The sequence below is a fragment of the Salminus brasiliensis genome, chromosome 19 (genome assembly GCF_030463535.1).
Source record: "Salminus brasiliensis chromosome 19, fSalBra1.hap2, whole genome shotgun sequence".
NCBI classification, from domain to species: domain Eukaryota; kingdom Metazoa; phylum Chordata; class Actinopteri; order Characiformes; family Bryconidae; genus Salminus; species Salminus brasiliensis.
This window is the reverse complement of record NC_132896.1, coordinates 15768849-15789463: the sequence shown is the minus strand read 5'-3', so window position 1 is coordinate 15789463 and position 20615 is coordinate 15768849. Positions and strand designations below refer to the sequence as shown.

General features: G+C 43.0%; 1 protein-coding gene across 1 annotated transcript in view; it reads right to left on the bottom strand.

Moving 5' to 3' along the window:
* ints6l (integrator complex subunit 6 like) overlaps nt 1-19953 on the bottom strand; it is a 30445-nt gene extending 10492 nt beyond the window's left edge. The window contains exons 1-8 of the mRNA XM_072662986.1: nt 19628-19953; nt 19423-19500; nt 10639-10788; nt 9377-9466; nt 9056-9239; nt 7194-7322; nt 5417-5580; nt 2537-2689 (exon numbers count right to left, since the gene is read on the bottom strand). Coding sequence (XP_072519087.1) covers nt 2537-2689; nt 5417-5580; nt 7194-7322; nt 9056-9239; nt 9377-9466; nt 10639-10788; nt 19423-19500; nt 19628-19738 — 1059 coding nt within the window. The 5' untranslated portion in view covers nt 19739-19953. The remainder of the gene's footprint in view (nt 1-2536; nt 2690-5416; nt 5581-7193; nt 7323-9055; nt 9240-9376; nt 9467-10638; nt 10789-19422; nt 19501-19627) is intronic.
* Nucleotides 19954-20615: the final 662 nt, after the last annotated feature.

The window sequence follows — 20615 nt, the reverse complement described above, 5'->3', positions numbered from 1 at the left end:
GCCCTACTCAACTGCTGTTCTAATCCATATTATGGCAAGAACCACTCAACTAAGTAAAGAGAAACAACAGTCAATCATTGAATGTATCCTCAAGTGCAGTCACAAAAGCAATCAAATGCTATGTTGAAGCTATCTATCATGAGGACTGCCTAGGAAAAGGAAGACTGAGCGCTACCTCTGTTGCACAGGATGAGTTCATTACAGTGATCAGCAGCACCTCAGATTAGAGTCCACATAAATGCTTCATGCTGGGGGTGCTTTGCTGGTGCATGGCTAACATGGGGACAACCATTTGTTTTTCAATAGCAAAATTACCTCCTCCAGACTGTGTAAGGGCTGTCTGACCAAAAAGGAGAGTGCTGCATCAGCTGACCTGGCCTCCTCAATCACCTGACCTAAACCCAACTGAAATGGCTTGGGATGAGTTGGACCGCAGGGCAATGGTAAAGCAGCCAACAAGTGCTCAGCACCTCTGGGAACTCCTTCAAGACTGTTGGAAAACAATTCCAGGTGACCCCCGCATGAAGCTGATTGAGAGAATGCCAAGAGTGAGCAAAGCTGTGTTATCTGAGCTGCATATTCTGGTTTGTTTATCTTTTTTGTTTACTATATAATCAATAATTCCATAATGAAGTGTTCCCTCATAGTTTTGATGGCTTCAATTAAAATCCACAATGTAGAAGTTAATAAAAGTAAAGAACAAACATAGGATGAGAAGTTGTATCCAAATCATTGACTGGTACTGCATGCATGTAAATGCAATTAATTATGGAATTAGATTCAAGTTATTATTTAACATAAATCAAATGCACAGCAAAACAACAATAATAACAAGGAGTGTAGACATTAACAGATATTAGCTGAAAGTGCCCATTTTCAATATTTGTCTTTAATTTATTCTTGGTCTCTGAGCTTTATTTATGAGGGCAGAGCTAACCTGTAAGGTCAATAGGCAGATATATGTATATGCGTTGGTTCTGTTCTGTTCAGAAGAACCTAATTATATCAAACTCTGGTAATCAGATTTTCTTTAAAACAGGCTCTTCAAAAAAATATCTGGGCTGAACTGATGTTAAGACTTAGAGCGATATGATGATGTGATATTTGGTGGTGTATGTCTTGTAATCAGAAGAGCAGAATGCTTAAAGCCAGGCAAACACTGTGCGATTTGGAAACTTGTTCTTTGGTGATATCTCTCACTGCACATTTGAATCGTTCCTTATGTACAGACAAAACCGCTCACACTGTACGAAAGTAGTTGGTCCGACTGACATGCTGCGATGTGGGTGCCCACACTGCATGTGAAATGCAGCCCCTACAAACAAGCACTCAGTTCAGCAGAATATGAATTTTGCCAAATTAATGCCATGCTGTGTGCTGGAAGTCCATGAAAAAAGAGGAGACGTACATGGACCCACTGGTGGCTGGGAAGATGTGGGATATGGTTTGTCCATTTTGCTGAGAGAATTAAATGTAAAACAGGTTGTGGCGGCGAGAAATTGGCTGGCAAAATGTCTCAAACGGTAGGACAAGTGACCAAAGTTTCTGACATGTCAAAAATCCATCCAGTCGAAGCTCACTTGGAGCTTGTTTTAGCAGTTAATCAGGCATCAAACATCAGACAATCAAGCAAAATACAGAGCAATCGTGAAATTCAGTCAGCTATGACTAAATTGGGTTTAAAACGAGCTAAAATCTCACAGTGTAAGTCTGGGTTACAGACGCCCAAGAATGGAAAAATGCGTTTATAATGGCATAGCTAAATAATGAAAAGTCGCTACATGGAAGCGACAAATTGTGAACCTCAAACACTGTTGTCTTGTTATTTAAAAGACAATCCAGCATCACCCAAACAGAGCTGATAAACTGTATAATTCCAAACCCTCAAAACTGTCATGCTGTTTTGTCAACTGTCTTGGCTCATTTAAATTACACCCCCAACATTTACATTCACCCAGCCCACTAGCAAAGGTCTACGAGGCTAAACTCAACATATTCTGGAGGATATGGAAGTGAGGTTAAAAAAGCTAAAAGAAAGGGAGAAGAGCCTGAAGACTGGAGGAGGATCCCCTGCAGGTATCTGCACGCTAAAAGCTAACCCAACCGACAGAGCCACAGAGGACAGCAAGACTATCCAGTACAATTTATGAATAATTACAAAATTAGCTAAGCTAGGCAATGCTAGCTTCTGTGAGCAGTCACTGTGCTGTAAACTGGCCAATTAAAGCAGAGCTGAAAAATTAACAGGGTTGTAAATAGGCTTCTAAAACCAAATCTGGTCAAACCAAAGAAAGTACTTGTACTTATAATTTTTACACCAAATATTAATACTTTAACCTTTAAAAATGAATGCTACATTTCTCTGTATGCTGATCCAGTTAGATGTAGTCCCAATGTGCACTTTATTATGTTTGTGTAACATCATCAATATTCCATAGAGACGAAAGAAGAGACGGAACAGGCCGAGTGAATGTACATAAAATAAAAATAATGAGAAAGGAAAGAAGGGGTGAGCAGGTGGTGTGTGGTGTCCCACCTGCCAGCACATGTGAGGCGATTTCCTCTCCAGGATGTACTGGGTGAGAGGTGAGGGCTCCAGCTCGTATTTATCGAAGGGCAGCTTGTCTATCACCATGGGCTCACAGTCGACACAGGAGAAGCGCACCACTGGGTGGGCAGAGCGAGGAGGCTAAAAGGAGAGCAAGAGTGGGAGAAAGACAGAAAGAGAGAAGGAGACTGTCATTTAAAGATGCAACTGGAATGTCAAACTGTGTTTCCCTTGGCACTGCTGAATAATGAGAGTTCAGTACATGGAACTGACATACTGTGACCCTCAAACACTGTGGTGTCCTCCTCCTTAAAAAAGGCCAATTCCAAAACCCTAAATCTGACATTAAAGTCTTGGGTCGTTATATTTATGCCTCTAAAATCGACATATACCTAGCCTCCTTTCGAAAGTCTTTCAAGCCTAAAGCTCCTTCAAAAGAAAATCCGACATACTGGGAACAGTAATGGACTTGAAAGTATTGACTCTATATATACACACTTACGGCTCCAATATTGACATAAATCCAGCCTTTACTCAACCTACCTCAAATTCGGCACGCAATGAAGCAAAAGCCATGGATGCAGAGAATTTCTGAGCAAGATTTAAAAGCTAATGCTGGTCAACGCTACTTTTTTCAAACTAGTCTTCCCCAGCTGACTGGAGCCAAACTGGACGACTCGAGAAAGCCAAACCCGGGGAAGTGAGTAGGGGCGAGGCTAAAAGGCAGCACAGCGCACTGAGAGGACACAACGAGAGAACAGTGACGCTGTCCAGTACGACTCGGGAATAATTACAGTGTTAAAACTCGTGGGTTTTATTCCTAACTCAAATACTCAACAAATGTATTCCAATTTAGCACCTTTAAAAAGTGGCAAACTGACAGCACAGTGCACCCATTCTTGATACATTAGAGCATCGGTGGGTAAAAGCCCATGTGTTGTAGGCACATGACAACACAAGCTGTTCCTTCCCTAAGCAGATCACATCACTCCTGCCCCAAACCAAGCACCACGGTTATACAAGTGGCGTTAAAAAAGAGGAACAAAAAAGGAGCTTTTTATGACAACGTGGTGCAAGAGGAGATGTTCTGCCAAGCTGATGCCAGCGCGTGCTGTAAGCTGTGATCTTAGCCAAGTGGAAAATGAAAACGGCAAGGACAGATAGCTACTAAAGCCAGTTTAATTGAAATCAAATGCAAATTTCCGCTTCTGCAGCACACAGCCACCAGAGCACCCAACACCCACGACCCATTGTGCTGCTTCATATGCGCGTCACAAGTGCTGCAGCCATGACACTGGAGAATAAGGGAAGGAAAGGGGGGGGAGGAAATGACCTCATGACAAGAGGCAAGCACTAAAAGACCACAGCCGCTGAACGAGAAGGCGAGGTCAGGGCACTGTCGCTGGCTCACGCAGCTGGCAGCCGCACTCTCGGGGCCCACACAGCCAGGAGGAGGACGGCACCAAGCACTGACTCTGCAGCACAGCATGAGAGGGCACACTCAAAGAACTGCCTTTCGCCTTCTGGCTTCTATTGTGCTCAGTGTCAGAAATAAATAGCGTAGGACAAAAATACCTCTACTGGAAAATGAAAAGGCCAAGGACAGATATTAAAGCCAGTTCGTTTTCGGAGTGGAGGTGTAGACTATTACAGGGTTTAGAAAGTGTTCTAGAAAATGAATTGAGCTTCTGTCAGGAGTCAGGGGTCAGGATCTCAATGCAGACTAGCCTAGTGTCTCCCAAAAAACTGACATTTTAAAGCATTAGTAATGGTCCATTGATCATGAAATTTGGATGCAATGTATGTAAATGGTTCAAAATCAATGTTGGATTTTCATTTGTTAATTTTCATAGAATTTCTTATCAGATTCAAGTTATTTCTGTGACCATTGTGGGTTTTTCTTTCATTAACTGAGGGGTACCAACAATTTTGTCCATGTGTGCACTCCACATGTCTTTATGTCTTAAAACTTAAACACACCTGTCCTCGCACTGAACAGGAGCTATTAAACTAGCACACTGATGCTGGAACATGTTTGTGAGGAGTTGATCAGATTCAGCCATTACTAAGAGCATTAAGAGGGTCAGGCACTGATGATAAATGACCAGTTCCAGATCACAAACTAAAATCCTAAATCTATTGGATGGAGTTTCTTCACTGTAGAGAATGTAGCTCTACTGCTCCATAGCACAACGCTGAGGGGCTCATATACAGCTGCTCCAGGCATCTACCATCAATTGGCAATGCTTTTTAACTGAGAGTCTACAAGCTGTGTGTGAGGGGGCATCTTAAATAAAGTAGCTGTAGCTGAACAGGTGTCTGGATATGGTTCACCAGTGATTGCTCAGCGGTACATTGTGCCTATATCTAACACAAATTGGGTTGAAATTTCCAAGAGCATTATAATGCAAAGATGATCTTCAATGGTCGAGCGAGCATCATATCAAACACATACACTCACATTTCAAAGCAGCCAAGTACCTTCTTTGAAACAGGGACCCAAGATCTACTAACGTCTCCCATAATTCAAACTACAATAAGCAAATACTCAGCTTAGGTCTAGGGTCAGGATAAGTCCAAATTAGGTGACCACGTGGTTAATGTGACAACAGACTTCTTGTTGACTACAAAGAGAAGCTGTCCTGTGTGTGCCAAGGGCTGTTTGTCAAAGAAATACATCACTCTCCCGAACTAACTAAATTAGTGATCAACTGATTGCTGCAGACATGGTATTTGGCTGGCATAAAAAAAAATATCCTGTTGAAAACAAACCAGCAACAAAACCATAACAACAGGGCCAGATGGTGCTAATGGTGCGTGGGTATTTAAACTGAAGTGCATGGAGTTATGGTGGAGTTTATAACTCACCAGGGTGGGAGAGTTCTGGTCAGGCCAGAAGGACTCCGGGATTGGCCAGTGGCCCACAGGAACGCCGGTCTTAGGGTTCGGCCGCACATAGATGAGCTTGTGGCAGCTGTGCCAAGGCTGGGAGCTGAAGGACGACAGCGGTCGCGCTGGATCTACCACACCATCTGCATATACAAAAGACCATTGCAGGAATAGTTTATTGACCCTATCGCAGCCCTGCCCCACTGATATGGTCAAAGGCAGTTTTAGTGTCTAACTTTACACCTGTACTGGAGCTACAAGGCTAAAGTAGTGAACCCATAATGAAAGTTTATAGCCCACCAACTGCGTGCATGTGCATTAAACCGTGCTGATATGGTAAGTAATCTCAAACAGACTTGCATACCATACTACTAATTCTAAAAACTATACAAACTCTACTACTTTTACCCATGTGACTTCTACTGTTTTATTAAGAAATATAAGGATGCACAATGATATCGAAATCATACTAATACATTTCGATTTTGGCAACATTTCACACCAAATTGTTTTTAATTATTATTTAATATTCTTCAGAAGTCAGGTTTAAGTGACACTTATGTACTGTGCTTAAATATCTGTCTAATCTTGCTTTGAGTCTCAATTTCTACATCTTATAAATGCTGAGGTTACAGCATCAGCAGATAACATCACATCTTACTATTGCATCCCTGGTGTCTAGACAAGTACAGCACCAGCCAAAAGTTTGGACATGTGTTGAACATCATCTTACAAATATTTATATCTAAATGCTAGTACCATATTTTTTATATTTTTGCTTTCAAAAAAAGAGGACACTGGGGACACACAATGAGTAGTTAGGATGTCGTGGCTAGGGTGCATTTCTGCATCCAAATGCTAGGGTGACCATATTTTTGCTTTTTTAAAAAAGGACACTGGGGACACACGGGTATCCACAGGGTGTTTCATGTAGGTATAAGTTAATGATTTGGTCATATAGGTTATTTATTGCTAAATGAACATTACATTACATTAACATACTTCACAAACCCCCCTCCCCCCCTAACTACAGTGGATGCCCATGTGTCCTACTGCCTTCTTTTTTTTGAGAGGCCATGCTAGCTTTTGGATCAAATGTTTTTAGATGTTGATCAGCACACATTGAACCAGATGTGTGCGAACTTGGACCGGTGCTGTTTGTTATAAGCAAGTCTATTACAAAATATTTATATAATAATAATATTACAATTTTTTTTTAAATGTAGAAATTGAACTATTACTTCAACATTAAACCACTCAGATTGCATAGACACTTCATACACCGTTTCAATGTACAATATGTATGCAGAAATCATTTTTGTATTTTGAATTGAAGTGAGACAGTAAAAAAATCACTTTCATGCAAGTACATGGTGCACTATTATGCTTTATGATATAAAGGAGTTATACCGTATCATTATCAATGTTTTCTGACTCAGGGGGTGTACTTTTTTTGTGCTGTTTTACTGCAAGAAAAGCCTTTTAGATAAGATTGTCTGATTAAGATGTTGTCCAAAAGATGTGAGTCCAAAAAAGTACAAATAACGCATGAGATGATCTTTATGGACACACATTATCCATTTAACCAGGCAGCAGTGTGGAAAGCTACCTCTAGTTAAATTACTGTGATGAAGATGAAGAGGGTTTATGTAACCCTCATTTGGTTAGGGAGCACTGGCAATGCTAGTGAACTGACTCACAGCTCTTAATGAGGCACTGTAAAAACACCCTAAGGTGCCTTTCTCTGGATGCCTACCTTCACCTACAGGAGGAGGATCTGGACCAGTCTTCTCAAAATTAATCACAACTCCACTCAGAACCTTTTGTACCAGAGACTCCAAACACTGGTTCAGCATCCGTTGTGTTCTAACACAGTACGATCGACCTTGAGGAGAACACAGACAGAACATAAACAGGTGAAAACTGCTACCCTACAAAACAATCATGGCGTGTGTGTGAGAAATCCCAACACTATTAATATCGATGACCATAGTCTTTTCACACAACCATGACAGCTTTGAATAACCAGCCTGGCTGACTGTGTAACTGTCATATCCAATAACAACAATGAGCGTCAGCAGACATCAGCTACAGGTCAGAGTTCAGCTGACAGCTGACTCATACGCTGTCTATAGTTTTTTGGTTTGGTACTTTCACAGTTCCACTTTTGCGTTCACCCGCAGTGTACCATCATCTGCGGTAAACCACCAGGCTGATTTAGAACAATGTCAAACCCTGAGTAACTTTGAGGCTGCCGTTTACACCACAGGTGGGAGGCTGAGCTCACCTGAGACCAGAAAGAATCACACAATGCAGCACAAAGAAGGATATTAAAAAATAAAAATCAGGAAATCTGATACGTAATCTGTAAAATTAGAGGCACAACGACAATAATTTTTTTTTCTATCTGTAAATTATTTTTTCCATTTTTCTCCTAATTTGGTACTGCCACCCATTCATAACCATACCCAGCACTATCAATGCTCCAAACACGAGGAGGGTAAGGACCTAATTCATCTCCTCCAATACATGCTGATGCACTCAGAGGAAGGCTCCGGGGTCTGCAGCTCCACGTCACCAGCTAAAAGATACCTGTGCCGGCCAACACTGCTTTAAGAGTGATGAAGGAAGAGATCCCCATTTACCCCCCGGAGAGAATTGGCACGGCCAATTGTGTCTCTCTCGGACCCATTCTGAAAAAGTGGCCTTGCTCAGGAACTTGTGACCCCCGGACCATAGTGGTAGGGTATAAGACCGCTCAATAACATTAATACTAAAATGTTCTTTATTCCTGTTGTTCTCAAATCAGTCTGCAGGACCCGCCTAGACGAGACACATTTTTTAGCTTGATCTTAAATCCCTATACATATATATATATATATATGGCCCTGAGAATTAGTTTAAGAACCACTTCTTAAAGCAGTATGCCACACATAGTCTTATGCAAACGTTCAGGGACTTGATTTTCTGCAGTGCTTTTGAGGCTTCTTCAGACATTGGCACAGTAAAGTATGTGGTCATAAGGCCTGGTTCTGGAGTCTGGTGGTGATGTGCTGCTTTCCTGTGTTACTGATGCACAGCCATGGCAAAGACTGTCTCAGACAATTGACTAAACGTAACTCAAACCCCCCATCTTCTCCTGAAGTGACTGCAGTTTTTAACAACATTACAGCTAAAGGGTGGGTATAAATATAATAATTTCATCATAATTTTGGTTATGCTGGTTATACTATGTTTGAGGTTAACAGTACGTCAGTTTCACAGAATCTCATTGTTCAACTATGCAAAGATGAATACACTTTAAAAAACGAGCCTGTGCAGACCTCATACTCAACGAGCCCCAAATGTGCTCATTTACCTTTTGTGTTAGAACTAGCACTTCCCATTTGTCACCACATCAGACAACACCATATCACACATTACCACACAAAGAAATGTATACTTATACCAAATGTCTGGCTCCATATTTTCATTTTACTCCCCCGTACTATTCAACAGTAATGCTGGGCGCATACTAATGGTGGTGTACTTTGACATACTCCTCAGAAAGGCAGTTTGCATCCCTCTCCTTCAAGGCTTTATCATTCCTATTTTACTTTAGTTAACCTTGCCTCTTACCTCCCGTGACCTCGCACATCTGCGTGATGGCGGACTCGTCGCTGGGCACACTGCCAAGCTGCTCGCTGTCAGGCACGGCAGCCCCAGGTAGCCGCAGCACCAGAGCAAAGAGCCTCTGGTCCCAGCGGAACGGCTCCTTGGTCAGCTCACTGCCAGGCAGAGGAGAGTTGAGCGGAAGGTGGAGCTGAGGAGGGGGTGGGGGGGAACGGGATTTGGGAGAAGTGAGAAAAAGGTGCCTCAGGCCACTGTGCTAAGGCTAACTGCTTCTGAGGGTGAAGTTTGAAGAAAAAGAGCCCAAGTGAGAGCAGCACTGATCCTCACCTCGTCCGGCACTCCGGAGCTGTGAGTTAGCTTGTTCCCGTCAGTTATGGTGATGATGACTGACGGCTCCAGGAAAAAGGGGTTCCGACCCTGGAGGGGAAGAAAAACACTCTCTTGCTGTGCTTTCCTGTAACGCAACAACTGCTCTTTTACTGCTTAGGGTTCAACATTTGACTACTAACATAAAACAGACATATGGCTTTTTCTTTTCCTAGCCTGAATGAGTCGTTGAGTTGGGAAATGAGGCTTTTTATGCAAGCCTGATACAGTAGAGTGAAAATAGGTCTTTACTTGGACGTGTTCTCTCCATCCATACTGTAGGGGTCAGCACTTAGTCTCAGACTTATTCAGGCACAGGGTAAAGTCAGTGTTAAAGCATACTGCTTTAAAGCTTCATATTGTACGTTTGTCTTGCATTTGTGAGGGTTTATGTACCAAAAACATCATTCATAATTCCTTTTACAAGACTATTTTCCAATCTCTATTCATCCCATAGAAGTTTCTTAGAGGCCAGCTGTGTCTCCAAGACTTGTGTATGTCCTGTTTTGCACCTCATTCAATAAGCACTTGGTATAATTTTAGTATGAATGTTGTAGGCTAAATATCTTGGCATTACAAAAACAATAAATTTAAAACATATACATATAGGGACCCTGTGGAATAGGGTACATTTTGAACATTTGTCTTTTTTAATTAGCATTACTTGCTAAATTTAGAGGATTCTTAAAGGACTTACTGAAGGTTGTAATTAGGGATGCACCGATCCGATATTAGGATCAGATATCGGTCCTGATATTAACTAAATTAGCTGGAATGGGTATTGGATAATTAGGTCGATCTATGGAACCGATCCTTTCACTTAAATTGGTTGGTGTGAGACTGCACTAAATGTACAAATAAATAAATGACAAATGGTAATTTAATTTAATTAAGTTAATTTATTATATTATATAAAGTAATGTTTAAATTAATCCTGATGCCTGAAGTCTCTCTTACATTGTGAGGTATACGGTTTATTAATTCACCAACGGTATCAGACTCGTATCGGGTATAGACCGATATGCAAAGTTTATGTATTGGTATCGGAACTGTAAAAGCTGAATCGGTGCATCCCTAGTTGTAATGCATTAATATGTAGTCCATAATGCTATATAACCTCTAGGAGTTACTTCTGATGTGTATGTTGTGTTAGGTGCCTCACAATAGGCCATGATTTTGATGTGGTGTTTACTTTTCTGACTCATGTGAGGTGTCATTCATACCTGGCCATAGTTGTCTATGCCAGAGACCAGCCTGTTAAGATTGAGCAGGTCAAAGGCTGCTCGGAGAGCGTTACCCAGAGTGGTCAGTCCAGATGCCTGCAAGTTCTTCAGTTCACTCATGAATGTGGCATGGTTCTCTTTCCAGCCAGCCTAGGTTGCAAACACACACACATAGAAAAAGGTGTCACACGACACTACAAGCATTGCATGAGCAGTTAGGGAGAGCATTAGGTCACACTGCAGTGCGGTGAAGACATAAACACATGCGGCCTCACACGAGGCATCGGATGACATTTACTATAAAACGAGATCAAAGCTAACACAGACCAGCGCAAACGAATGCAGCCAGCTGCCTGTGGAGAGGCGCTTTGTATATAGACAAAGCCTCCGAATCCTCATTTCAGCTAAGCAACAGTGGCTGCTCGCACCGTTTCCTCCAGCGAGGTCAAGTGCCTTAGTGTTACGGCATTATGCTTAATCTACAGATGACCTGCAGGCTTACCAAGCGCATGGTAAGCACTACTATGCTGCCTAAATGTGTGTGAGAGAATGAGCCAGTGAGCGAGAGAGGAGGAACAGAGAGTGGACAGGATCCAATGAGACAGACAGGATAAGCTGTGCAGTGAGTGTGTGTGTGTATAGAGCATATCTGTGTGTGTGAACATGTTTAGGCAGCCTAGAGTTCAGTGATACAGTCTGAAGATTCAGCCCATGATTTGATTTGTTCTGCTCTCCTCCAAAATCATTTCAGCAGGGCGGCTGTGCGTCTGGCTCTCCCTGACCCACATTAGTCCTCATAACAGCAGCCATTACTGTACTGTATGCTTAAAAACGCGCATCATGTATTCATTTGCCAGGAATAAAGGAGTGGTTAATGACTCCTAAGGTCTGGATAAGACTATTTTTGAAAAAAACAAAGTGAAATTGAAATCTTCAGTCAGAGTAAATGGCCACATTATATGCAAATGGTAGGCTCCCTTGAGACCGGCCTATTTAACAGGTCAGATCATAGAGTGGTTCAGCTTGAGTCAGCTCAGCACTATCACACTGTGTATGTGGGTGGTTCGCACACTAGAACACAAACTTGACATTTTGGGACTGAAGGACTCCCCTGTGTCCTCCAGTCCCAAAATAAAAACAAACAAGGACAAGAAACCTGTATGTAGGGGTGGGAGATGTGGCAAGAAACATGATTTCACGAGACGTGAAGTGAAGCGTGATACATATCACAAGATCAATTCACCACACAATGTCACGCAAAACCTAGTATCCCCATGCGTTTTACATTGTGTCCAAAATGTCATGATGAAAGGACCAATAGAAACGATCACTTCAAGTGAAATCTTTTTACATTGACTTCCACTGAAAGTTAAGAAGGTTTTTTCCTTCTCCTGTAAAGCTGCCATTTTGGAAATATGAGTTTTTTGCATGACACCGACAATATGCCTGTTGCAACGTACAGTAAGCTGGAACATTTTTGAAAGTACCAATGGTGCCACATTGAATAAATACTATCAGAAATCTCTTTTGAAGGTGGTCACCTATCAGGAGATATTCACATTATGCTCAGAAAAGCAAAAATTGATCCAGGCTCATAAAACGGAAGTACAAGTGCTATGAACAGTGCTAGAAGCAAAACATCTGGCATGCTATTTAAAGTTACAGAGGCGTTTCCCAACAGGCATCTGTCCATGTATTGTGTGGTATTCGTACACATTCAGTACTCAGTAACAGTCACTGTTAACAAGCGAATGCATAATAATGACCAACACTCAGCAATCTCACAATCATAGCCATGAAGTCTAATATAAAAAGCATAAGTGCTGTTTAGTCAAACTGAGCAACAAATGTAAAAATCATTATTTTGTGTAAAAAAAAAAACAATAATCAATAATCAATATCACACATGAGGATAACTTTAATCTCCTTATTGCAAGAGGGAAAAATCTAAAGTGAAAGTATCCATATAGCCACATACAGGCAGTTTCAGGGCTTGACACCAACTACATGGATGCACTGAGTGGATAATCTTAATTCTATTACATCAACAAAAAGTAGGAAAATTATCTCTCTTCAATCTTTTCTATCTGTTTATATTGTAGATTGGCTGAGCCACGTTAGGTCACGTATTATAATATATTGGCCAAAGTGTGTGTACTAGCATCAAGACTTGCCTGTGTGACCAAACATGTTTAAAAACAGTATAAAAAAATCTATTTTGGCTTCTTAACAAGAGAGTTTGCCATCAAGCTCCTCAATGTGGATTTTTTTGTATGACAGTTTGGTTTTATGATGTACATTTACATCTTTGTAAATAAAGTGAGTAAAACACTGATAATCACATAATCTGTCCGACTGTGTTGCACATTACTATACACTATTACACGATATTACTATAGAACTATATAGTCATAAAGTAGTCATATTGCCCACCCTTAATAATATACCTCTTCAGTGGCGCTCAGTCGTTTGAGTAGCAGAGAAATTCGATATTTTTCTGCCACTCCTTGTTCATTTTCCTCTGCATTAACAATTTATCACCTCTGTAGAAGTGTGACTGCAATCAGAGCCTGTTCTTTAATGACTGTCGTCTCTACTGAAGCAGAAGGGGAAAAGGGAAATGAAAGAGGGGAAAAGACTCTCAAACGCAGAGTCAAAGGAAGGCCTCAGATGTCTTTCATAGAAGCACCACAAAGCAGCGCAATGACAATCAGACCTGCAGCGCACTGACTCAATGCTTCTCAAAGCCTTTCATGTCGAACACAATACAGCCAAAACAGACAGTGTTGCTGCTCTCAGAAAAGCCAAAAAATGGTCTAAAAAGTCTAAAAGAATCGGTCAGCGGCTGAGAACTTTCTATGAGCCTGTGGTGTCAAGTGTCATTTTTTCATGCTGTTTTGTGCTGGGGCAGCAGTCTTACAGTGAAGAACGCTCGACTTTACGCTATAACAAGAAAGGCCAGCTCAGTCATTGGGGCTACACTGGACAAAGTGAAGACGATGGTGGAAAATATAGGATATAGAGGATAGAGGCAAGGATGTTCATGATCATGAAGAACCTCTCCCACCCACTCTATAAAACATAGAAAACACCACAGAGACAGTGTACAGGAGTAGACTGAGCAGCAGACTGTTGAGGTCCCAGTGCAGGTCAGTTCGTCCTGCAGCAATTCTGCGCTTTAATTCATTATTCCCAAAGCATCTCCACTGGACACTTCACTACTGCTTATTTTGCACTGGCCATTCTCTTTTGCTCAAAACTGCATTCACAGCTATCCTGTATAGATACTTTATGCATTATTGTAACTGTGGACTCTATTTAAAAAATATTATTATAACACTGAGACTGTAACAGTAGGAGTAACTGTAACCCTGTAACAGCAATTGTAACCCTAACTGTAACAGCAATTGTAACCTTAAACAGTTCACATCTAATACACATGTTGTTTCATGTTATTTTTAATAAGCAAAACACTAATAACACTATAATATGGTATGCAGTATATATGGTGTGTAATATAGCAATTTGATGAGCTCTAGATGTCAAGATTTCACCTATTTTCTTTAAAATGAGAAATTCTTGTTATTTTTGACTGAAAATATGCTGAATGTATTTGATCTAATGTGATCTTGGTTTTACAAGCAAACATAATGGTTTGAAAATATTTGTTGTCTTTAAACAACATGCTTGGGTGAATAACATGTGTGCACAGTACTGTGTGTGTGTGTGTGAATATATATTTGAAACATGTCATGCTGCAACTTTTTTGCTGCTTATACATCCATTGCAAATCTACCTGAGGCAGGTTATATCTGCCCAGTATAATTTATTTCACTCCATTCTTGGATAAACGGTAGGCCTTATTAACATTATGACATGCTGAATAACTGACATCTGGGTAAATCTGGTGAAGATTCCTTTATATTTTAATATTGCAATATAAACTGCAGAAAAAATAAATATTGCAAGTTATATATTATATATATAAGCAAGTGGACAGCAGCACTGCTGTGTCTGATCCACTCGAACCAGCACAACACACACAAACACACAGTGTCACTGCAGTGCTGAGAATGACCCACCACCCTGAAACAGATGCACTACAGTCAGTAATTAGAGAACTGCAAAGTGCTCCTATATGGTAGAGCTGATAAAAGCTCATACATATAAACACACACACACACACATATATATATATATGTATGTATATGAGTTAGCATCTCATTCTCATTCTTGTATTTCAAGAAGTAAAGCAAAGCACAACTCAATTCCCCTCGATCAGCAGATAGAAACAGCGCTCTGTCTGCAGTTAGTTCAGAACATAATTAAAACTGTTTTCTTTCAGAGAGAAGCAGGAAAAGAGACACATTGCCAGTAAAGCTCAATCCACCCGCGACTCTGTCTTCCTTATCCAAACGTGGGACAGGTGGCCAGAACAAATGAGCTGCACCACATAAACTGACAGATAAGGACTTGTTCCCTGTAAAGCTGCAGTTATGAGGAATCTGCCCGCCCGTACAAATACAGCTCGGGCGATGGAGGAGCAGGAATCGCCCTGGCAGATCAGGGCACGTGATGGCCCGGAGTGGACTCACACGGCTGAGGCACACGGGTTAAGCACTCCCAAGAGTAACCACCCCCTCTATGGCAGCGTCGCTCCAGGATCAGGTTACTTTGGCCTTTTCCTTAATCTTCACTGTTCTTGGCAAATGAGCCAAACTGGTCACAGATCAGTGGTTTGGTTGAGCGAACCCAGACACATGGTGAATCCAGGGTAAAGGTAAAGGTAAAGGTGCACGTTTTTGTCACTGTACAGTGTACACTGTTCAGTGAAATGTGTCCTCCGCATTTAACCCATCTGGTAGTGAACACACACTCACACACACACATGTGTTAGGGGCAGTGAGTACACACACACACCCAGAGCGGTGGGCAGCCAACTCCAGCGCCCGGGGAGCAGAGAGGGTAAAGGGCCTTGCTAAAGGGCCGAACAGTGGCAGCTTGCCGAGCCCGGGAATCGAACCCACAACCCTGTTATCGATATCCCGGCGCTCTAACCGCTGAGCCACCACTGCCCAAATGGGGGGGAGGGGGGTGTTGTTCCTCTAAATGTGATTTCTTTCTGAAAATAGAAACTTTACTGATAAAGGCAAAACTAGAAAATTCATTAGCAAAATGTACAAAATAATAATAAATAAATAAATAATATCTGCTCAAACCAGTGATGATGCTAGTCAAACAACTGAGAATCGGGAATAACTGCCACACCATGTGGGACACAGAGGTCCGATTCCCTATTTGGGTGACTGTGCTGCACTTCATCCATAAGAGGCCTTGGGCTAGACTCTTAACACTACACTGGCCCACCTCTGTAACGCCGGTTACCTTGTAAGTTACTCTGGTTTAGAGCATCGGCTGAATGCCGTAAACGTAATGTAATAGAAATTGTTTAACTCTAGTTTTTTAAATAGTACCTGTAGTTTAACACAGTATATAAAACCTTACATAACATCAGAAGTAATACAAATAAGCAATGATACAGCAGTAGTCAGCATGTGTTTGCAGTCAGTGAGGTGATGGATTTTTTGTTTAGAGGAATACAGGTTTGGTTCTCGACTTCTCAGTGAACTCCTGCCACTATATGGATCAGTTCAGTTCCACCAGCTGCTCACCTGTTTGCTTTAATGAAGGACTGATTAGATAAACCAGGTATTAAATGGGAGCTGTAAAAACTGGCATTCCTGAAAGGGCTCAAGCTTTGAAAGTGCATCAAATCACAATTTATTGTTTATTTGCATTCATTTCATGCATATGTTTCATGAACAAATAACCATGTTACCTGGACAAACAAGCTTTGTAGCTCATTTTCTCAGAGTTGTGCACAGCTTGACTTGAACGCTGAGGCCCAAAACACGACAAGGATATTCTAACGGAGGCTTGTATCTGGGCATGTATCTGTAGTTCAGGCCTGCTGGGTGGTGCTTGCCATGTGCGGAGAGATAACTCAACGCTGTCCCTCAGACGTGTTGAGGGACTTGCCACTATTACAAGTTTAAGTACCTCTGCATATGAGAAGAAGGCCGTGACCCTGCAACCTTACAAGACCTTTCCCGGCATTCCCTGCCCCTCTCCATGCTTGGATGGCAACCACTTGGAGGGGTGCTTAGAATGTGCCCAAACCACTTGAAACGCTAGGCTGGACCCCAGAATTAAGTGGTATTAATGTGGATTTGAGCTCGGTTGTTTAGCCTACCTGTGAGGCGGGCTGAAAATAAAAACCTTCCCCTTCAGTGGCCTGATTCAGAGCAAGATTAGACTTGAGGTAGTGTGGATGGTAAACATCCCAGGCGATAAGGCCACTATGGTTATGGGCTGGGTACTTGGTGAGCACTGTAAAACTGAAAGTACTGCAGGTAACATACACCTACACTGGTCTGGACACACACTGGAAACTTTCACCTAATGTTTATGTGCAAAAGGTCAAAGGCTTTCCCCAGTTCAAACATTTTCCCAATATATCAACGTATAGCAGTGGTCTCTCGTGTGGCTGCAGGCTTTCATCCCAAGCATTTATCCAGTAGAGGTATATCTGCAACCATAAACTGATAACCAGCGCTCTGGCCAAGGAGAGTGTGTTTTTTTTTTTTTGGAGAGTATAATCTATGACAGAACAGAAAACATCAACTTCAGAAAATGGGCAGGGCTAAGAATAATGTTGTGCTTGTCTAGGAATGAGACTACAAGTGGAGCACACAGACAGGAAAAGAGAGCTTTGTCAGGGCCAGAGGCTCACTGGAGCTCTTCACTGATTAGCTGCTGAAAATCTCATGAATAATTGACAGGAAATAAAAAAGCCACTCTCTCAGACACTGTAGCCAGATTCTATCTTGCTCCGCTGGCTCTCTCGCACAGTGCATTGTTGTTGAGAACTGGGTTAGCGTGGTGGCTAATTCAGACTGGGTAAAGCTTGGTTGAGAAGAGTGTTTTTAAACAGGTGGGAGGGACGAGCTGTCCATGAATAGCACGCACAGGGCTTAGTGCTTATGTAAGCGAGCCATTGCATCTTATAACGCGTAATAGTAATCTGAAACGGACAGCTTCGAGGAACACAAACAATGCACAGTAATTGCTGGTTGCGAATGTCCACTCTCGAACTCTCGAACAGAAGGGTGCGACAAAGAATTCGGGATTATGCGTGCATGTATTCAGAGCTAGGTATCAGAAGGCGGATTATGGTTTCTCCATCATAGAGGCCTAGCCTATGCATATGCATAGGCATAAGAGTGTGCTGTACTCTATAAGGTCAAGGGGTTCTTGAAAGGCAGCTAGAGGCATTTGAAGATAGGCCAGTGAAGGACTGTATGGGGGAGTAAAGGGTAGAAAAGCCCCCTAGAGAGAATCTGGCCACCTGCCAGTGAGAAAACACTAATGAACTGCCTGGGAATGAAGCCACTCTCACTGTCAATGTCAACCAGCAAATAAAGAACACACACAGTCCCACATGCAGCAGCATGTCACATCCACAGGTCTCAACAACAGTCCAGCAGTCACACACAGGACACATCGCGAGGTTTAGTTAATGCAGGTGTGCATTAGAAGTATCAGAGCCCAGATACCCGGCCCAGAATGTGAGAAAAAGTCTGAGCCCTTTTTAGGCATATGATGCAAGAGATGTAAAAGGGGAAGCAGCCAAACACAGCAAGCGGCCTCGCCATGTGCTCGCCATGTCCCACTCGTCTCCAGTGCAATTCAGAGTTCATGGCTCTGACCTAATTATGGCTACATATGCTTTGTGGGTAGGCAACATAAAGAGAGGGATACTGCTATGGGAGGGAGCTGGGCACACCAAGGCCTTTGCGCTGCCATGAAATGTTAGGATGCGTATGATCACTGCGCCTTTGTTACTGTCTGTGAAGGACCAAGTTCTCTGATCACCAAGCTCCACATTTCATTCACGCGATCAGTCGATTTGAGATTTTAGTTTTTTTAATTGAACATGATGGGGAAACGATGCTTTTGTCAGTGTCCCCTTATGCATGTAGCACTGTGCAGTGTGAACTTCTCCTGCTCTGTCAGGCTGCCTGTGTAAGCAATGTAAATCATGTCACTTCGGTTTAAGCCAATTCTGTCGTCTGCTTTCAAGGGATTACACATTGGGAGAGTCTCAAAAACGGGAGGGTGGTTCATGTACTGAAATGGTGGAGAGGGCGGGAAATTGATGGTTATTAAAAACGGGGCATCGACTCTGACAATCTTTTATAAAAGGGGAAAAAATTGAAAACAAAAAAGAAACTAAAGATCAACTCATGGAGGGAAGAAATGAATGCCCTGAGTGCAAATGCACTCTCATTTTCTTTACTGATGGCTTTTCACAAATCAAATCAGTTTGATTTGTTTAGTCTTTATTGACCAATGAGGGAGCGCGGAGGTCGGGCCCGGCGCGCTGCAGGGGGAGGGGCTTGACAGAGCTGACAGGCCGCTTGTCCAATCAGAGCCGCGCTGGCCCTCCACCGCGTCACGCGCTGCGTCACGGTAGATAATAAATCTCTCCGCCTCCATCTCAGCGCCCGAGAGCTCCCAACACAAAAGCAAAATGTCCGCCATGTTCAGAGGCTGCGCTGCTCCGGGTCTGCGGGTTTTTTAACAAAAATGAGCCGTTTTTCCGCCACCGGGAGGCCGACTGACCCGATGCTACGAGACCAAAGGGACAGTAGAGTCTCACTGTCAGAAAACAACATCTACGCTCGAGCCACATACAAAGCATTTTTAGCAGTATTTATTTACCTTTACTCCGTATGGTGGATCATCAAATGTAACTAGCATGTACCTGTCGCCTCTACTAGCCGGGTCTCGGGCACGCAGCTGTTAAAGAAAACGAAACAATACACGTTAGTTTCGACCGATCCTGTCACAGGGACCCCTTTTTGTAAACTCCCAACAAGGCACAACAGTTAAGCGGTAAAAGTCGGGGTTTAAAATTGTGCTTTACCTTCATAAAGATCTCAACCGCGCCTTTAGCAATGTCCAGATACGTCGTACCCAAATAAGTGCGCTGATTCATAGAAGCGGACGTGTCTATCAGGAAAAGTAAAATAGGCATTTTGAAGTGTGTAGATATATAGCTCGATGGTTACTAAAATACCTAGGATCGGCATAGGACCGGCCTGGGCATGCATATATGTGTGTTATATATATATATTATTATTTTTTTGTTATAATCGGACCCCCCCCTCCCCTCAAAAGAGGGTCGTACTGCCACCCTTGGCCGCCGCCGCCTGCCTCTCTAGCTGTCTTTTCTGAGCTCTGCTGGCGCTCCCGCTGCTGGAACTTCTCTTCCGAACCGACCGGAACGCCCTCGCCCCGCCCACCTCCGTACCATTGGTCGAGCCCGCCCGATGCGGACACGCCCACAACGGCGCGTGAATATGCGATGAGGTCGCCGCGCGCTTCTCGCCCGCCCGCCTCGGACTCTCCTCGGGTCTCAGTGTGAACAGACCGGACACTGGGGGATTGAAACCGCTGGTTCCCGCAGCACGACGCCGCTCGGACACCCTTCGGCGTGTGTTCGTGGCTCGTGCGCGTGTTTGGGTGGGTTCGCAGCGGGGTCGAAGTGAACGTATTTATTTTTTTGTTCCAGATCGTAAGAGCGACCCCTCCTCCTCGGTGCTTGTCTGGCTTGTCTTGATGGGGGTGGGGAATTGGTTCTCAATGCGATTTTTATAATAATTGCGCCTACCCCCCCTCAACCTTTCCCTCCTCTTGTTTATCTCCTCAGCGCGATCATAGCGAAGCGCCATGTTAACGTTACTCACAGAAGTGTGTGATCGCCTTTACGAGGGGAGAGGAGCGGAGGGAGGGGAGGGGAGGGGAGGGGGTTCTCGTTCAAGCACGCTTCTCAGAGACAGCGGGGCTCGTAACATGCACATGCCCTTTGGATTTGTGAATGTCAAGAGGGGAAGAGGGGGGCGTCGGGGGAA